At 34.4% G+C, this 16,367-nt stretch overlaps 1 protein-coding gene and 1 non-coding gene across 40 annotated transcripts in view; both read right to left on the reverse strand.

Annotated features, from left to right (window-relative positions):
• Clasp2 (cytoplasmic linker associated protein 2) overlaps positions 1–16,367 on the reverse strand; it is a 201,755-nt gene that overhangs the window by 173,693 nt on the left and 11,695 nt on the right. For all 39 annotated transcript variants that reach the window (XM_058576652.1, XM_058576658.1, XM_058576640.1 and 36 more), the window contains exons 2-4: positions 9,494–9,572; positions 3,431–3,534; positions 273–364 (exon numbers count right to left, since the gene is read on the reverse strand). In XM_058576652.1, coding sequence (XP_058432635.1) covers positions 273–364; positions 3,431–3,534; positions 9,494–9,572 — 275 coding nt within the window. The remainder of the gene's footprint in view (positions 1–272; positions 365–3,430; positions 3,535–9,493; positions 9,573–16,367) is intronic.
• Trnam-cau (transfer RNA methionine (anticodon CAU)) lies at positions 6,740–6,812 on the reverse strand. The gene has a single exon. It is a non-coding gene; the product is annotated as a tRNA-Met (tRNA).

Raw genomic sequence — 16,367 nt, forward strand, 5'->3', positions numbered from 1 at the left:
GTTATACATCTGTCCATTCTATGATCATCTATTTTGGGTGGCTACTATAAACATAATGAAGAAAATAGAGAACACTTCTTATCACTAAATGATTAAAATTAACATGAAGAATAACATGCATAAAAATATTAGCAATAGTTATTAATTTTTGTGGAGATAATGAATAGCTGTTCAAAATTTATTCCCATAACTTTCCTTAACCTTGTGAAATGAATTTTTATTTCTGAGAAATGGAAAACGTAGAGGCTATTTTCAGTAATCATAAAACTTACGTGTTCAAGGTTTCAATAAGACACAGACACACGCCTTCTCGAGATCGAAAATTCTTGTGCTTAAAACCAGAAGCCAACTGTTCCCAAACATACTATTTGAAAGAAGAGTAAACATGTAAAATGAAAAATTAAATTATCCACAATATTTTAACACTTTCCAACCTTATTATCAGCTTTATTGTGTTACTGAATTTTTTCATCAGACTGTTCACTTCTCTACTATAGAGTAACCCTTATCCAAAATGCTTGGGACCAGAAGTGTTTCAGGTTTTAGATTTTTTTCAGATCTTGGAATATTTGCATTTACACAAGATATCTTAGAGATAGGACCAAAATGTGAACCCAAAACTCCTTTATGTTTTACATATTCTTCATACACAGAACATGAAGATAATTTTATTCAACATTTTTAGCGCACTGTGTTTGGAGTAGAACCTGTCACATGAGGTCAGGTGTGGAACTTTCCATTTGTGATGTCATGTCAATGCTCAAAAAGTTTTGAATTTTGGAGCACTTTGGATTTTGGGATTAGGGATGCTTAACCCTTACTTAAAATTTTTCTAAGCCAAATTTACATTGCAGTTGTTTCTACCCACTTTTAGTATCTTAACCATATTTTTAGTTTTTATATATAATTTTTTACTTTAGATTTCAATTATTGTCAGAAAAAAAAAATGCTTAATACCTAAAAACCTTAGCATTTCCAAAGATACGGTTTCTTGTATGCTTTAGAACCTTAATAACAATGCTACTATTATAAGTCCAGTAAACATTAAAGAGGTCCACCACTGCCTAGCAACTACATAAACTGTCACACAGAATAGGCTTTTTAAAGATTTTATATTTAAGTTTTTTCTACTTTTTATCCTGGATCCAAACACAAAACCATTTCAAGTCAAGTCATTTTATAGTTACCTATTTGTATAAGTTTATTTCTGAAGAAAAATATAAACTTACACAAATACTGCAAAACAATATTTTCAGTTTGGCATATCGAGGAATTCAGCTTTATTTTTTTCAAACAAATAGTCACACATCCCAATTAATCTTTCTTCCACATTTGGAAACACATTTTTACCATCTACCAAATTCATACACATACATACACCCTTTTTTTCCAGATTCAATATTATTTCTGGAAACTATATTCAGTTCTATTAATATATTTCTCTCTCACTGCCAAACTTTCAGGAAGCTAATCTAAACACTGATTTTTCAAAATTTTAAATAGGAACCAGGTGTAGTCTTATGTACTAGATTCTAATCCCAGCAACTCAGGAGGCTTAGGCAGTAGAATCCCAAGTTCAAGGCCAGACAGGGCAATTTAGCTAGATCCTGATTCCAAATAAAAGGAAAAGGTCTGGAGATGTAGATCAATGGTAGAGTACCCCTTTGAATAAACTGATTCAGCAACACCATCTCTGGAACTCTACTCAATAACAATACTCAAGGGCTGGGGATATAGCTAAGTTGGTAGAGTGTTTGCCTCACATGCACAAGGCCCTGGGTTTAATCCCCAGCACCACAAAAAAATAAAAATAACAAACAAACAAACAAAACCACACATATATTTATGTCTAAAGATACATGTACAAGAATGTTCTCTAGAGTATACTTTGTAATAACTAAAAGCCAACAACAACTTAAAATACAAATCAATAAACATAAAACAAAGAATATCTACCAAACTATAAAGTTTTAATTCTGAGGTTTAAAATATATGGAATAGTATTTACTTTTAACAATCCAGAAATAGGATTTTTTTTAATAAAACACATATTATAACTTTAAGTTGCATTTTTTAAAAAATATTTATTTATTTATTTATTTATTTTACGTGTAGATGAACACAACACAATGCCTTTATTTTTATGTGGTGCTGAGAATCGAACCCGGGTCCCGCCCATGCTAGGCGAGCCCTCTACCACTGAGCCACAATCCCAGCCCTTAAGTTGCATTTTAAAAAAAATTTTTTTAGTTGTAGATGGACACATACCTTTATTTTATTTATTTATTTTTATGTGGTGCTGAGGATTGAACCCAGTGCCTTATACCTGCTAGACAAGCGCTCTGCCACTAAGCCACAATCCCAGTCTTTAAGTTGCATTTTAAGTATCACATAATATCATTGTACATATTACATATTCTGATTTTTTTTCCACTTGAGCTACTCTCTTATCTCTGCAAGTTAATTTATTTTTACTGTCCTTTCACAATACCTCCATACTATGGTTTGGATATTGTTTGTCTCCCAAGAGTTCATGTGTTAAAGGTTTGATATTTAGTGGTGGTGTTGAGATGTTAGGACTCTTATGAGGTGGAGCCTAGTAGGATGTCAAAAGACTGGTTGGGGCCTGGGGTTGTGACTCAGCAGTAGAATGCTTGCCTAGCATATGTGAAGCCCTGGATTCAATCCTCAGCACCACATAAAAATAAATAAATAAAATAAAGGTATTGTGTTCAACTACAACTAAAAAATAAATATTAAAAAAAAAAAAAAAGACTGGTTGGTCACCCCCCTCATTCTTGGATTTCTGTCTCACTATGTGGTGATGCAGCTAGGGATCTACACCAGAGCCTGTGCTATGTTGTTTGGACTTTCAGCCTCCAAAACTATGAACTAAATAAATCTATTTTTATAAGTATCCAGCTCCAGGTATTTTGTTATAGTAACAGAAAAAAAGAAAAATACATTACAAAATGGCAAATTATTTCTACTAAATTCATAAAACACAGGTTGCTGTCATAAAATATATGCTTTATATAATTAGTAACCACATTAAAAGACTCTCTTCCTGTCTTTGTAAGAATTAGGGAAATAACATAATATTCAGTAGCTCTCAAATAAACTTTCTCTATAAACATTTATAATTTGTAAACCAGGAAATCCTAAAGTATAATATAAACAGTATCCTGTCAAATAACTTACATCTATGAATTAAGACTTTTTTAAAAGCATAAAGAGTAGAAGGAAAAAAATTAAATATTGATATTGCACCTTAAATTTCAATTTCTTTATAGCACTAACATCAATTCACTGCCTAAAATTTCAGTTTTCATAATTCTTGAAGCTTTACTAACTTGCTGTGATTACCATAAATCTTTACTGATAGTATGTCATGAATTAGAAAAATTGGAATTTTAAAATGTAGGCTTACCATGGGTGGTGCTACTTGATCCATTAACTTCAATATCAGAGCTTGAGCTTCATCTCGAACTTTGTCTTTGGCATCTCCCATTCTGTCTATTAAAGCTACAATAACTAAAGAGAGGGAAGGAAAGAAAAGAGTAAATATAACTCATCTCCATCATAAACTATATTTTACAGACTACAAATAGCAATCATTTCCATAAATGAAGATTCGTAAGGTAAAGAAATTGTTTTAAGTTCTTTATTCATGAGAATCAAAAACATCTGAAAGCAAGTTTAACAGGATATGTACAATATGACATCCATTTTTGATGATGTTCAAACCGGCAAAACAAAATATAATTCTATTTACAGAGATGTATAGATAGTTAAACTGTACACACAGGCAAGGGAATGTTTATTCCCAAGGTTGTGACAGGGATGACCTCTGGAAAAAGAGAGAGAGAAGGGAGGTGTCATCAAGAAATGCAGAGAGGAAAAGTCTAAAGTACTGGCAGAGTTTTACCTTCTTAACTCAGAAGTGATTTTATAACTTTTCTTTAAATTGTACATGTTTGTTATGCATTCTTCTCCTGTACGACATATTCTGCAACTGACAGAAGCAAAAAGCCTAAGCCTCCAGGGCTGAGGTTTTTCTCTACCAAACCCTAGACTTTGACACTATTCTTCGAATAGAAGCAGAAAAGGCAAGTTAATATCCATTCTGGGAAAGTTTTCAGGATCGGGAGTTTTTTAACTAGAAATCAGCAATGTACCACATAGAAATTACATCTTAAATGGAGGAGAGTGGACAATAGAGGTAGAATTCAGAAGGAACAGGTTCTCAAATCAGAACAAAAATCTCAGTCAAAATTAACTTTCCTGGAGCGGGGGCCATAGCTTAGTGGTAGAGCACTTGCCTAGCATGTGTGAGGCACTGGGTTCAATCCTCAGTACCACATAAAAATATATAAAATAAAGGTCCATCAACAACTAAAAAAAAATTTTTTTAAAAATTAACTTTCTGGAGCTGGGGTTGTGGCTCAGCAGTAGAATGCTCGCCTAGCATGTGCAAGGCCCTGGGTTCAATCCTCAGCACCACATAAAAAATAAAATAAAATAAAGGTATTGTGTCCAACTACAACTAAAAAATAAATATTTTTTTAAAAAATTAACTTTCTGTATTTCCTTAATTACCACTGCCATTTAGTGTCATTTTATTAGAAGTGTGACCTTGAACACATTTTTTGTCTATTTCTTCACAAAATATGGGTAGCAATACTACCTCAGAGAAGTTACTAAAAATTAAAAGATGTAAACAACTCAGAGAATGTACAGCACAGAATACTATCTATGTCACATACTATCACTATTATCATCCTCCTTATTTAAATACAGAGAAACTTTTTTTATTTCTCTTTTATCATTACATCTATATAGCCTTTCTTTCTCACAGGGACTGCAGGCCTAAGTCTAAAACAAGGGAAGTAGGAAAAAATTAAATCAAGAAAGCAGTATTTGGGCTGGGGTTGTGGCTCAGTGGTAGAGCACTTGCCCTGCACATGTGAGGCACTGGGTTCAATCCTCAGCACCACATACAAATAAATAAATAAAGGTACTGTGTCCACCTACAATTAACATATATATAAATATTTTTAAAAAAGGAGTATTTGCCTAGTTTATTTATAGACAGGTATAATTACATGTGTATGTAATTTGATGCTAATATATTTGTCTACACTGCAATAATCAAAACCCATGTAATAAGGTTCAACAACACTTGAGGTAAAAGAAATTTCATTGTTTTTGGAAGAAAATTACTTGAGTAGAGCCCAGTTATACCAAATGTGGCATCATCCAAAAATCTTAAGCTTAATCAAGTAAATGACTATGTAAGGAAACAAAGCCCTCACCATTAAAAAAAAGAAGAAGAAGAAGAAGCAGCAGCAGCAGCAGCAGAGCAGCAGCCTAATTACAAGGTCAGTGGGAATCATTTAAATCTTTCTCATCCTACTCAGATGTGTTACTAAAACTAGAGGAATTACTCAAGTGTAAGATTGGCTTTTATGAGACTATGGTTCTAACAGCTTCTAAACAGCAGAAGATAATAATATCTAAATGTTAGATATTATGTAGTAATATCTCAATTAATCTTAGCAACAATCCTAAGAAACAGAGTAAGTCCACTCCATAAAGAAGGTAGAGGGCTGGGATCATGGCTCAGCGGTAGAGTGCTCGCCTAGCTAGCACTGGCGGGACCCAGGTTCGATTCTCAGCACCACATAAAGGCATTGTGTTGTGTCCATCTACACCTAACAAATAAATATTAAAAAAAAAAAAAAAAAAAGGCTTAGAGGGATTAAACAGCTTGCCCAAAGTCACACAAATGGCAAGTAGTGAAACCAGGATTCAAATGGTTTCACTAGACAATATGAGGTTCCACTCATGACCACCCATTAACTTACAATTTGAGGTGTTTCGGTATATGTGCATGTTCATGCATTAACAACCATATAATAGAGATGGAAAAAAATACACTTCTGAGAAGTAGAATTTAACTCCAAAATTAACTCCAAAATAAAAAATTAACTCCAAAATAAAACTCAAATGTTGGTTCAAAAAGCAGCTTACTTCTCCAAATTAGAAATTTCATATGAGGTTACTCTTTCATATATGTAAAGTTCATAGGCCTAGTACATGGTAAAAAGTAGGCATTAAAAAATGGTAGCAAGCTATGATTACAAACTTTTCTATTACACCATATCAACCCTCAAGTAAAAATAGGTTCAAGTTTTGTTAAGAGCAATTAAGGTCCCTCAAAGTGAAAACAATATTGACTAATAGTAAATGCACAGAAAGGGTAGGAAATTAAAGGAAAAATCCATTCATTATAAGTGTATGAATGGACATGTGGCATCTAGTTGGGAAAACACTCTCCCAAAAAAGCAACTGAATGTAATTTATTAAGTACTTAAAGGTATAAGAGACACAGAGTTAAAAAAAATTGGGGGTGAGATGAGGTCAATCCTTTTTTTTTTTTAAATTGTTGATGGACCTTTACTTTATTAATTTATTTATATGTGGTGCTAAGAATCAAACCCGGTGCCTTACACATGCCAGGCAAGCACTTTACCACTGAGCCACAACCCCAGCCTCCATGTTGTTTTTTTAATCTTTCTTTAGTTGTAGATGGACACAATATCTTTATTTTCTTTGTTTTTATTTGGTGCCAGGGATCAAACCCAGTGCCTCACCCATGCTAGGCAAGCGCTCTACCACTGAGCCACAACCCTGGCCCCCTAAAATCTGGTGGATTTTTTGTTGTTGTTGTTTTTTTTGGTGGTGCTGGGGATTGAACCCAGGGCCTTGTGCATATGAGGCAAGCACTCTACCAACTGAGCTATATCCCCAGCCCAAGGTCAATCTTAAAAGCTCCCAGATACTGAAATCTAAAGCATATTTCTAGAAGGGAAAGAAAACAACCACAGAAAAGAAAGAATCTCAAAAAGAAATAACAGCACAACAGAAGCATAAACAAGGTAAGCTATACCTAAAAAGAGTATGAAAGTTTCTGCTAAATTAGGGTGGACAGAAAGTACTTCCTGAAGATTATGAAGAAAAAGATTATTGAGATGGAGAAGAGATATCTATATAGCAAGAGAACTTGAACACCAAGGACAACATAACAAAAGTTATGAAAAGAGGACAGTGTTAAGAGTCGATAGATAACTAGGGGCTGAGGTTGTGACTCAGCAGTTGAGATCCTCAGCATCACATAAAACTAAATAAATAAAATAAAGGTATTGTGTCCAACTACAACTAAAAAAAATCTTTTTTTTTTTTTTAAAGAGTCAATAACTAGAACTCTAATCCCATTATTCCTCTTGCTTCAAAATGAGCAGGCAGTATATCAAACCCCATCTGGCCTTCCTAGTGTTTGAAAAACAAGTAAGATACATAATACCCAGAAATACTCTCAAATCTAAAATGCTCTCTGTAACAATTAACAGCAAGGAGCTACTAAAGGGCAGAGATTACAAATACAAATGACTACAGTCACGTTTTCACAAGAAATGCCAAAACTGAATCAGTTTAAGTGCAGAATTTCATTCTTACTATACAATACCTAGCATTCTTAGTTATAAGAAAACAACATGGCTTATGAATTAGAAAGCTCATGACCCAGACAAAAAGTAAGCTACAACACAGCTTCAGTCAACAATTACATGTCAGAATGGAAGAATGACACATTGGCCAGTTTCTCGAAGTCAGAAATATAAATTTTTATTTAAAATTGGGAAAATTTTAAATAAAAATTTAAAAATTTCCCAATTTTAAATGCTTAGTCAAACATTTTAAGAAAACACAAAGGCAAGTAAAATAAGTTTTCAGAGCATAGTTTTTAACATTTACTACAGAGTTTTAAGCAGAACATTGACAGAAAAAAATCTTTTCAGAAGATCAGAATATAAAAGAGGGGCTGAAATCAAGATTATGATTAAAAGTGAATATTACATGGGGCTGGGATTGTGGCTCAGTGGTAGAGTGCTCGCCTAGCATGCGCAGGGCCCTGGGTTCGATCCTCAGCACCAACCATATAAAAATAAATGAATGGAATAAAGGTATTGTGTCCAACTACAACTAAAAAAATAAATATTAAAAAAAAGTGAATATTACAGAGAAACCTATTAGATGCTGATGCTGAGAAGACAGCTAGGAAAAAAAAAAGAACTGACTGGATTTGGTGGCATACCAAACATAATAAAAAAGTTGAACCAAGATATTTAAAAGTAAGTGTGATATACACTTAAATATGAAGCATCAACTGAATCCATAAAAGAAATCATTAACATTTAAGATTATATGGTTATAAAATTGAACCAAATTCATTCATATAGCATTCTAAAAGTCACAGTTTAGAAAATGAATCAGGTGACTCAGATTTAGAAAATAAGTTAGAGCAAACTTTGCAATTAGAATTAAAATACACAGAGGATTATACTAGCAAATTATAGTACATAGCAAACACATAGTAAGTGCCAAAGTAGACCCAGAAGCTCAGGATCAGTATACAAACTTTAATAAAGAAATTGAGAGTGTTGCTGGGCACGATGGCAGACACCTGTGATCCCAGCGGCTCGGCTCGAGAAGCTGAGGTAAGAGGATTGTGAGTTCAAAGCCAATGTCAGCAAATGCGAGGTGCTAAGCAACTCGGCAAGACCCTGTCTCTAAATAAAATACAAAATAGGGATGGGAATGTGGCTCAGTAGTTGAGTGCCCCTGAGTTTAACATCTAGTACCTCCCTCAAAAAAAAAAAAAAAAAAAAAAGAAAGAAAGAAACTAAGAGTGTTTAGGAAACGTTTTTAAAGCAATCTAACTCAACTGATTTTGTTTGCTGGATCTAATAATAGAAAACTGAGTTTAGTTCAGGAATTCAGAATATAGTGATACATGCCTGTAATCTGTGTTCATGCCTATAAGGATATATGTGCAAGACCCACGGTTCAATTCTCAACATCAAAACCAAAGCAAAAAACAAAAATAAGTCTTTGAAGTACTGGGGAACAAAACTAACCAAATTTTATTGTTCTATTGTGTGTATGTACAAATATGCAATAATTAATTCCACTATTATGTATAATTACAATGTACGAATAAAAAATGTGACTTTCATTTTTTTTCATTTAATTTTGTTGTAATTTATTTGTTATGTTCTATAAAATACTGATCTGAACAGTTTGGCAATGAAAGAACTGATCATTCCCCATAGACTATAAGCTATATTATAAACTTCAGTAAGAGATCAAGTAAAAAAAATCTGAAAATACAACATTAAAAAATCTATTAACACTACTTAGCAATTTCTTTTGTTTCATTATTTGTTTCTTGGGGTTATTTGCTTTTTCCTCAAAGGGGATATAATTCTTTAAATAGGTCAAAATCTTAGGGTAAACTAAAATAATAAAGAGCAGATCCCTCGATTGTACAAAACTGTTTTTTAATTTACACTGAACTAATTCTGTTCAAAAACTAGGAGAAAAAAGTCACCACATCAAACTCTACAATGATTTTTAAATAAAGTTAACTTACCCATTGCTACGTAGGATTTAAATCGTGTTGATAATCTGTCCACAAAGGCACTTAAAATTTCCAATCCCATTAATGATACCTACAGACAGAAAGAAGTTTTAATGAATACAAATTATTGATACACATCACTATATAATTTTTGACACACTCAAATCTTCATATATTACCAAGTTTTTAAACACTGAGACTGAAGTATTCAGGGGTAAACAGTCATGAGGCTGAGGCACCCTATTCCCAAATGGTTCAATAATAATAATTTATAAAATAATTAGGAAGATAGTAATAAAGTATTTGGGGGGAAAAAAAGCTAAAAACGGGGAAATTAGGTGAAGGTTTCACAGGAACTCAGACTATACTTGCAACCTGAACTTCAAAATAGTTCCTAAATCAAAGTGAAAAATTCAAAAGAGTACCTTTAATTACAAAGGAATTTCAGCCTCCATCTAGAATGTAGAAACTGGAAAAACACTCCCACTCCAACAACAAAAAGTCAAGTAATCTACAAAACCATAACTGTTCTGAATGCATCAGAAGCTGAGGTTGTAGAATAACCAGCTAACCTTAAAAAAAAAAGAAAAAAAAAAAAGACAACGTGGGACACAAGCAGGTCACATGTGACAGAAGACAGGAAGAAAATTAAGCTGCAATACAAGTAAGAAAAACACAACCATATTTAACACATTGTTAATAACTGAGTGAGGCTGGAATGAAAATACAAAATCTCTGGTATCACACACACAAGAGTTTGTATCCACTTGGAAGCTCTAATTAGCACCCACTTGCAAGTTCTTTCTCCACAAACCTCCACACTAATAATTAAGACTGAGGGCTGGTGGGGATTGGAAAAAGGATTTCTTGGTGTACAGGTCTGGGGGAAGTGAGAAACTGCATTTACTAATGCTGCCAATACCCTTGTCCTACAAGAAAGGCCAGTTTAAAATACTGAGAGAAGGATATCAAACACTGTTATCCCAAGGGCACATGTAAAACAAACTGTTCCCAGGCACAGTGGCACACGCCTGTATTCCCAGAAACTCTGAAGGCCAAGGCAGGAAAACTGCCACTCCAAGGCCAGCCTTGGCAACTAGGCAATACTCTGTTTCAAAATTAAAAAATAAAACAAACAAACAAAAAAAGGGCTGGAGGTGTAGCTCAGTGACAGAGCACCTCTGGGTTCAATCCTCAGTACCACCACCAACAACAAACCTGCTTCTGTTGAAGAAAGGAAAGATACAAAAAAAAAAAAAAAGGCCTTCTGTCTTGGAATTGTAATTAGTTCAACCACTATGGAAATCAATACTGAGGTTTCTTAAAAGACTAGGTTTCTTGGGCTGGGGACATAGCTCAGTTGGTAGAGTGCTTACCTTTCATGCACAAGGCCCTGGGTTCAATCCCCAGCACCACAAAAAAAAAAAAAAAAAAAGACTAGGTTTCTTAAAAGACTAGGAATGGAACCACCATATGACCATACAGCTCCTTGGTATTTATCCTAAAGAATTAAAGTCAACATACAATAGCCATACAAACATACCCAAACTACGGGACCAGCCTAGGTGTCCACCAACCAATGAATGGATAAAGAAAATGTGATACATGTAAACAATGGAGTTTTATTCAGCCATAAAGAAAAATAAAATCATATCATTTGCAGAAAAAATGGTGGAACTTGAGACCACATGTTAATAAGCCAAACTCAGAAGGCCAAGAGTTTTAATATTTGCTCTCATATGTAGAAGCTAGAGAGAAAAAAAGGAAAAGAAAGGTGTGTGTGTGGGATCTCATGAAAATCGAAAGAAGATCAATAGAAAAGAGGAAAGGGACCAGGGGGAAGGAGGAGGGAAGGGAAAGGGGAAATACTAGAAAATGAAAGTGTTATATTGTACATATATATGAATATGTAACAAGAAATCCCACCATTATGCACCAATAAAAAATATATAATGCACCAATAAAAAAAGTACATGGGGAAAAAAAGCCCTCCACTTCAATGGGAGGACGTGATGAGTTCAAACAATTAAAGGTTTCCAGGTGGGGAGGGATGTGATCTTTGATAAAGCCTGCCCCCAAGACTCAAGGACAAAAAGCCTAAGGCTAAAGCTGGACCAGAAAAACAAGAGAATTACCACACTCCTACCAACCAGGCTAGCAAGCACAAGAAAGCAGGAGCAATGGGAATCTACCATTAGGGAAAGAACTGGAACATGAGGGAAAAGCCCTCTATGAAACAGGGAAATAAGGAAGGCTTAAGTGCAACATAGAGCAGAAACATTAAAGAAAATGCTGCATCAAATCAACCAAGTAATAGAGCAACCAGAAGTAAATATGAACTAAAGGTAAGTATAGCAACCATAATATGCAAACCTAACTCAACTTCTGACTAGACTGATTACATAGCTCCACACTAGAATCTTAACAGAAAAAGCAAGCCATTTCTAAGCATAAATACTATTTAACTTAGTCTTAAATTTCTTAAAAACTATCTAGCTTTCAATTAAAAGTTAGGAGACACACAAAAGAGCAAAGGGAGAAAATTTCAATGTCAATAGCACAGCAAGAAACAGAAAAAAAAATGCCTCTAAATAAAATACAAAAAAAAAAAAAGGTCTGGGGATGTGGCTCAGTGGTTGAGTGCCCACTGAGTTCAATCCTAAGTACAAAAAAAAAAAAGAGTTTAAAAAATAACAGTGTGTTAAAGGTTCTCATTAAAGAGCAGACAATAAGCATGAATAAACAAGGAATTTTAGCAGAGATAAAAATCTTGAGTCAAATGCAAATGATAAAAAAATGTAAAATGCATTTTTAAAGAATGATAAAAGAGATTCAGAATTCTTTTGTTGGGTCCAGTACCATGGCACACACCTGCAATCCCAGACTCTAGAAGCTGAGGCAGGAGGATCACAAGTTCAAGACTAACTTCAGAAACTTGGTGAAGCCCTCAACTTAGTGAGACCCTGGCTCAAAATTTAAAAATAAAATAAAATATAAAGGGCGAGGGATATAGCTCAGTAGTAATTTAAAATAAAATATAAAGAGCTAATGATATAGCTCAGTAGTAGAGAGTCTCTGGATTCAATCCCTAGTAACAAAAATGAGGAGGAGAGGGAGAATTCTTTTGATGCACTCATCAACATATTTGCCATGAAGAAAAAAAGAATCAGTGAACTTGAAGTCAAAATTACCCAAATGAAAATATAAAATGGGAAGAAAGGGGGAGGAAGAAGAGGCAAGCATTCAAGAACAGCAGGACAATATCAAATTGTCTTAACATATCAGAGGAATTCTAGAGGAAAAGAAAAAGAGACAAGGCAAAAGAAGTATTTGGAGAAAATGGCCAAGAATTTGGTAAAAATAATGAAAGGTATCAAACCCAATAAGAGTCTCAGAGAACCTCCAAAAGGAAAATTAAAAAAAAAAAAAAAAAATACAGACACATGATGCTCAAACTGTTAAAACCAAAAGAAAAGAAAATCTAAGTCAACGAGAAAGTAACCAACAACAAAAAAGGTTGCAATCTCTCTGTCAAAACGTATGTGAATCATACAATGACATCTTCATAGTATTGGGGAAATAATTCTATCAATTTATATTTCTATACCTAGTATAAAAAAATCTTTCAAAAAAATAGAAAGACATTTTCAAACAAAATATGATAGAATTTATTACAACAGATCTACATTATAAGAAATGATAAAGGGGCTGGGGATGTGGCTGAAGCGGTAGCGCGCTCGCCTGGCATGCGTGTGGCCCCGGTTCGATCCTCAGCACCACATACAAACAAAGATGTTGTGTCCGCCGAAAACTAAAAAATAAACATTAAAAAATTCTCTCTCTCTCTCTCTTTAAAAAAAAAAAACAAAAAAAAAAACATAAAAAGAAAGAAATGATAAAGACAAACATCTTCAGGTAAAAAACCATAACAGCAGACAAATACAAAGATCTACACAAAGAAAAAAATGACTCAGTAAACAAGTGAAATTAAATATTAAAACTCTGTATATGTACACATACACATATATAAAAATCACTAAAAAAAATTGACATTCTAGGGCTGGGGCTGTAGCTCAGCAATAGAGCACTCGCCTAGCGCATACAAAGCACTGGGTTTGATTCTCAGCACCACATAAAAATAAATAAATAAAATAAAAGATTAAAAAATTTAAAAAAAAATTGACGTTCTAAAGCAAATACTAGCACTAGAGAGTAACACCACAGGATAAAAGATCACTATAAAAATCAATTGTGAGGGCTGGGGATATAGCTCATTTGGTAGAGTACTTGCCTTGCATGCACAAGGCCCTAGGTTCAATCCCCAGCACCACACACACAAAAAAAATCAATCATGGCTGTGTGCAATGGCACATTATTATAAATCCCAGTGACTCAGGATGCTAAGCCAGGAGGATTACAAATTCAAAGCCAGGCTTGGCGATTTAGCAAAACCCTGTCTCAAAAAAAGTCTGAGCCAGGCGCAGTGATGATTCCAGCGGCTCGGGAGGCTGAGGCAGGAGGATCATGAATTCAAAGCCAGCTTCAGCAAAAGGTAGGTGCTAGGCAACTCAGTGAGACCCTATCTCTAAATAAAGTACGAAATAGGGCTGGGGATGTGGCTCAGTGGTTGAGTGCCCCTGAGTTCAATTCCCAGTAAACCCCGCCCCCACCCCGGAAAAAAAAAGGTCTGGGGAAGCAGTTCAGTGGTAGAATGCTTGCTTAGCATGCCTAAAGTCATGCCTAAAGCCATGCCTAAAGCCCTGGATTCAATCCCTAGTGTCTCACAAACACACACAAAGCCATGTTTCTTCATGCCAGCACTCAACAAATGAGTCTTGAAATGTATTAAACTAGTGTCACTTACAAAATCAAAACCCACAAAATTTTTCTTTTTTTTCTTTTTTTTTTTTTTTTTTTTGGGGGGGGGTTACTGGGAATGGAAGCCAAGGGTACTTAACCACTGAGCCACATCCCCAGCAGTTTTCTATACTTTATTAGAAACAGGGTCTGGCTAAATTGCTTAGGACCTTACTAAGTTGCTGAGGCTGGCTTTGAAATCGCCATCCTCCTATCTCAGCCTTACGAGCCACTGGGATTACAGGTGTATGCTACCATGCCTGACCCCTTAGGACATAAATCTAATAATGAGGTCCAAAAGCTACATGCTTAAATTACAAAAAGCTAATGAAAGAGATATAGATGAATTAAATTAAATGGATACATATACCAAATTCATGGGCTATAGGACTCAATATTATTAAAATTTCAGTGGTACACCTTGTAATCCTGGCTTTCAGATCTTGAATTGAAAGCCAGCCTCAGCAACTTAGCGAGGCCCTTAGCAACTCAGCGAGAACTTGTCTTTAAATAAAATATTAAAAAGGGCTAGGGACAGGGCTCAATGGTTAAGCACCCCTAGGTTCAATCCATAGTACCAAAAAAAAAAAAAAAAGATTTCAAACTAAAAAAAAAACATAATTTAAATTAAAAAAAAAAAAAAAGATTTGAAACTCCATGAATAAATAATTCAATCTTGATCAAATTCCCAACAGAGTTTGTTGCAGAAATTAACAAGCTGATCTTAGGATAGGGGGAGATACAGATCTAGATTTATAAAATACACACATACATATACATAAAAGGTTCATGGGTAGAATGTCCATACCAAACACTGAACAAGAAAAACAAATTTAAAGTCAAATTACCTGATTTTAAGACTTAATAAAGCTAGAGTAATAAAGATAATGTGATATTAATAAAAGGATGCACAAATAGATTAACGTAAAACTGAATACAAAATGGAACCAAACATGAAGTCAACTGATAACCAACAACTGTGCAATGAACAATTCCATGAAGAAAAATCTTTCAACAAATGATGTTACAACCATAACCACATGCAAAATATTAAACCTCAACTTACACATCACATCAGTTACAAAAATTAACTGAAAATGGATCAACAAAAATGAAAAACACAAATGTAACACCTACAATGCTTTTTTTGAAAATGAAATAACAAATGAACCTAAATGTTATTCAGTTAGCAGTGTAACCACACAAGACTATTGCAACTGACTTTAAAATACAGTAATGTGACTTTATTTCTCCACTGAGATATGCAAGGGGCTGGAGATGTGGCTCAAGCGGTAACGTGCTCGCCTGGCATGCACAGGGCAGGGTGCTGGGTTCGATCCTCAGCACCACATAAAATAAAATAAAGATGTTGTGTCCACCGAAAACTGAAAAATAAATATTAAAAATTCTCTTTCTCTCTCTAAAAAAATAAATAAAAATAAACTATGCAAAAAAAAAAAAAAAAAAGGAAACTGTTGTTCTTAGAAACTGCTGCTTATAGAAAGAGATACATGCAAAAGATAGGTAGAAGTTAAGTACAAGCTGTAGTCCTGAATCTGAACTGGAAATAACAGTATGAACTCATGAAATATCTTCTTCCTTCCTTCCTTTCCTTCTTGTAGTACTGGGAATTGAACCCACTAAGAGTCAGAGCTACACCTTTTTTGATTTTTTTTGAGACAGTGTCTTGCTAAATTGCTGAGCCTACTCTTGAACTTGCAATCCTCCTGTCATACTTAGTCTCTCTATTTGCTATGATTATAGGCATATACCACCACACCTGGCTTCACAACATAGTTTTCTTTAAAATAAAATCTAACTCTACCCACTAGAAAAAAATCTAAAAACAATGACTAAACTAGTAACAATAAGTACCACTATCACCACATCATAGTTTCCAGACACTGTTTCCCACTAAAAGGAAACAGCTTCTAGAGAAATGGCTAAATCCAGGGCTGGAGCAGGAAATATGACAACATCTTATGATACTACAGAACAACGATACTATCAAAGATCACTAAGGCCATGC

Source organism: Marmota monax, unplaced genomic scaffold, assembly GCF_021218885.2.
Source record: "Marmota monax isolate L192 unplaced genomic scaffold, Marmota_monax_Labrador192_F-V1.1 WCK01_AAM20220418_F8-fsc00021, whole genome shotgun sequence".
NCBI classification, from domain to species: Eukaryota; Metazoa; Chordata; class Mammalia; order Rodentia; family Sciuridae; genus Marmota; species Marmota monax.